The 3,355-nt window shown below is 35.9% G+C and overlaps 1 protein-coding gene across 1 annotated transcript in view; it reads left to right on the top strand.

Moving 5' to 3' along the window:
• The first annotated feature begins 204 nt into the window (after positions 1-204).
• LOC111883790 (protein unc-13 homolog) overlaps positions 205-3,355 on the top strand; it is a 7,063-nt gene continuing 3,912 nt past the window's right edge. Inside the window, exons 1-3 of the mRNA XM_052765837.1 lie at positions 205-971; positions 1,080-1,949; positions 2,190-2,654. Of these exons, the coding sequence (XP_052621797.1) occupies positions 555-971; positions 1,080-1,949; positions 2,190-2,654 (1,752 nt within the window). The 5' untranslated portion in view covers positions 205-554. The remainder of the gene's footprint in view (positions 972-1,079; positions 1,950-2,189; positions 2,655-3,355) is intronic.

Raw genomic sequence — 3,355 nt, 5'->3', positions numbered from 1 at the left:
GTATATATATATATATATATATATATATATATATATATATATATATATATATATATATATATATATATATATATATATATATATATATATATATATATAAAATTGGTTACTAATATTTGATTATTTCATTTTTAGAATTTAGATGATACAAGTAAATATATGTACTTTTAAAATGAATAAAGAAAACTTTTGGCGGTTGTAATTTCCCGGGAAGTTCTCAAATGAAAGAACGTCAGGGGAAGAGGAAAAGGATGAACGCTGGTCGTTGGTCCATGGGTCCGACTTTCTCCGTCTGCACGGCGTTCCTCCTCCGTTCCACCACCGATCTTTCTCCGTCCACCACTCGCATACCTCCTTTGAGTCCCTTTCATGTTCATCACCTTTTCTCAATGAATTGTCGATGTTACTGCGAAGAATTATACAAAAAATTATATGCAGAAAACCCTTGATTTTGCTGTTTTGATTTCTTCCCCCAAGAGGCTGCCGGAGAAATCATCCATCAACAACAAGCCAACAACGAGGACGACGACGAACAACAATAGCAAACTGATTATATGACTCCTATACCACCCTCTGATGAACCTTTTAACCCTTTTGGCCATTTGGATTTGGATCTATCTGACTCCGAGCTCCGTGAAACCGCCTACGAGATCTTCGTCGGGGCTTGTGGAAGCCCCGGCGGTGGTAGGCTGCTGAGTTACGTTTCTCATTCAGGGAGATTATTCGATTGGACGCCACCGGGGCCTTCTTTTCAGCGGTCATTAACATTCTCGAGCGGAAGCAAGGTGAAAAGATCATTGGGTTTAAATTCTCCGAAGAAGAAAAAGGGTCCAGGTTCTGCTCCGGTGAGTCCAGTGAACAAGACAAATCAGCATCCAACAATTGGTGAGATGATGAGAATTCAGATGAAGATTTCGGATGAAATCGATTGTAGGGTTAGGCCTGCGTTACTGAAAATCGCTTCTGAATTGGTAATCAATTCAATTCCTCGAACTACCTTCTTCTTTCTTTCTTGCATCATATACATTCATCTTCTACCAAATTTTGAGATTCAAGTTATTAAAACCAACATTTTGCAGGTTGGCAGGAGAATCGAATCAATAGTTTTACCCGTAGAACTTTTACACCAGTTCAAAGCTTCCGATTTCCAAACTCAACACGAATACAACGAATGGCAAAGAAGACAATTAAAAATACTTGAACTCGGATTATTGCTTCACCCCAAAATACCCCTCGACAAGAAAGATTCATCTGCTCAACAACTCTCCAAAATCATACACACTGCTTATGAACATCACATGGTGACTGGAAAACACAGTGAAGAAGTTAAAACCCTTCGTGGTGTAACAAATCAGCTTGCTTGTAGATCATTTCATGGTGATGATTCCGAAATGTGTCATTGGGCAGATGGGATTCCATTGAATCTTCGGCTTTACCAATTCCTTCTTGAATCTCTTTTCGACATTGAAACCCCAACAATTATAATCAACGAAATTGATGAGATGTTAGAGTTCATAAAAAGGACTTGGGGTATTCTCGGAATTAATCAGAGGTTCCATAATCTTTGTTTCGTGTGGGTTTTATTCGATCGTTTTCTTTCCACAGGGCAAGTTGAAAACAATTTGCTTCTTGCTTGTGCTAATTTGTTGTTGGAAATTAAGGAAGATGCAGATTCTGATTCTGGTTTTAGTACTCAGTATTCCAAGATCTTGAATTCTACTTTAATGTTTATTTTTAAGTGGGCTGAGAAAGGGCTTTTTGGGTATCGTGAGTTTTTTTATAGAGGCAATGTTGAGTTGATGCATATTGTTTTATCGATTGGGTTATTAGCAGATGAATTAATGGTAGAAAAAAGTTCATGTGATGATGATATGAGGAAAATAGTTTATGAAACAAGTGGGAAAGTTGATACTTACATCCGATCATCAATGAAAATGGCTTTTAGTCAGGCAAGTTTTCGCCTTTTTACAATATTCTTGAAAGATTTGTTTATTTGTCATGTTAGAATGCTTACATGTAGAGGTGGCAAAATGGGCGGGTTGGATAATGGGTCAAACGAATCTGGATGGGTTGACCCATGAACACTATTTGCTCCATATTCAAATAACTAACCCTAAGTTGAAAAACATCAATCATTTTGATCATACTGATTATATCAATCTTGACATGATTTTATTTTTTTAAAGCAGATAAGGGACAAGTTAATGACAAGTAGAAAATCAACAAAAAGACAACAAACTAATTTCAATCAACTTCCCGCTCTATGTGTAATCGCCCAAGAAATTACCGATTTAGCCTTCACCGAAAAGGAGATTTACAGTCCAATACTAGCGAAACACCATCCCCTTCCTGTCGGTGTGGCAGTGGCAACTCTTCATTCTTGTTTTGGTCAACAAGTCAAAGCATTCATTTCAAATATTACCGATTTGACACCAGATGTTATACAAGTCCTCATAGCTGCTGATAAGATGGAAAAGTGTTTAGTACAAATGGCTGTTGAAGATTCTTTTGATAGTGAAGATGGTGGAAAGTCAATAATTCAAGAAATGAGTCCTTATGAAACTGAGATTGTGATTGGTGATTTGGTCAAATCTTGGATTCAAACAAGAGTTGAAAGACTTACTCAATGGGTTCATAGCAATTTAAAAAAAGAGGTATGATTTCTTTTTCTCTTAGTTGACTTTTGGTTCACAAAATGTTTACGAAGGAATTGGAATCCAATTTCATATTCTGTTTGGTCGGCAGGAAATGAAATTTGAATCCAATTCCATATTCTGTTTGGCTGACAGGAAATCAAATTTCATTTCTGTTTGGCTGACAGGAAATCAAATTTCATTTCTGTTTGTCTGACAGGAAATGAAATTTAAATCCAATTCTATATTCTGTTTGGCTGACAGGAAATGAAATTTGAATTCAATTTCATATTCTGTTTGTCTGACAGGAAACGAAATTTGAATTAAATTCTATAGACAAAACTGCAAATTTAGTCCTTGTGGTTTGCAAAAAACTTTGGATAGGGTCAAAAAAGTTTTCGACTTGCATGGAAGGTCCAAAATCAAGGTTTTTCTGGGTTTTTGGTCCAAAAAAACTTGAAATGACGGTTATACCCTTTTAATTTCTTTTTTATATATATTTTTAAAAATTTTCAAATACTATTTTAATTTACAAATAAAAAGAAAAGAAATTAATTATCCCCAACACACTCTCTCTCTCTCTCTCTCTCTCTCTCTCTCACACACACACACACAGAAACGCAAAGTGAAAGGGGACATCCTTCTTAGTTCTTCATTCAACCTCCATCTTCTTCTTCAACGAATTCACACATGTATCTTCATATTTCCTTCTTAACAAACAT

Source organism: Lactuca sativa, chromosome 7 (genome assembly GCF_002870075.4).
Source record: "Lactuca sativa cultivar Salinas chromosome 7, Lsat_Salinas_v11, whole genome shotgun sequence".
NCBI lineage: Eukaryota > Viridiplantae > Streptophyta > Magnoliopsida > Asterales > Asteraceae > Lactuca > Lactuca sativa.
This window is presented reverse-complemented; position numbering and strand designations above follow the sequence as displayed.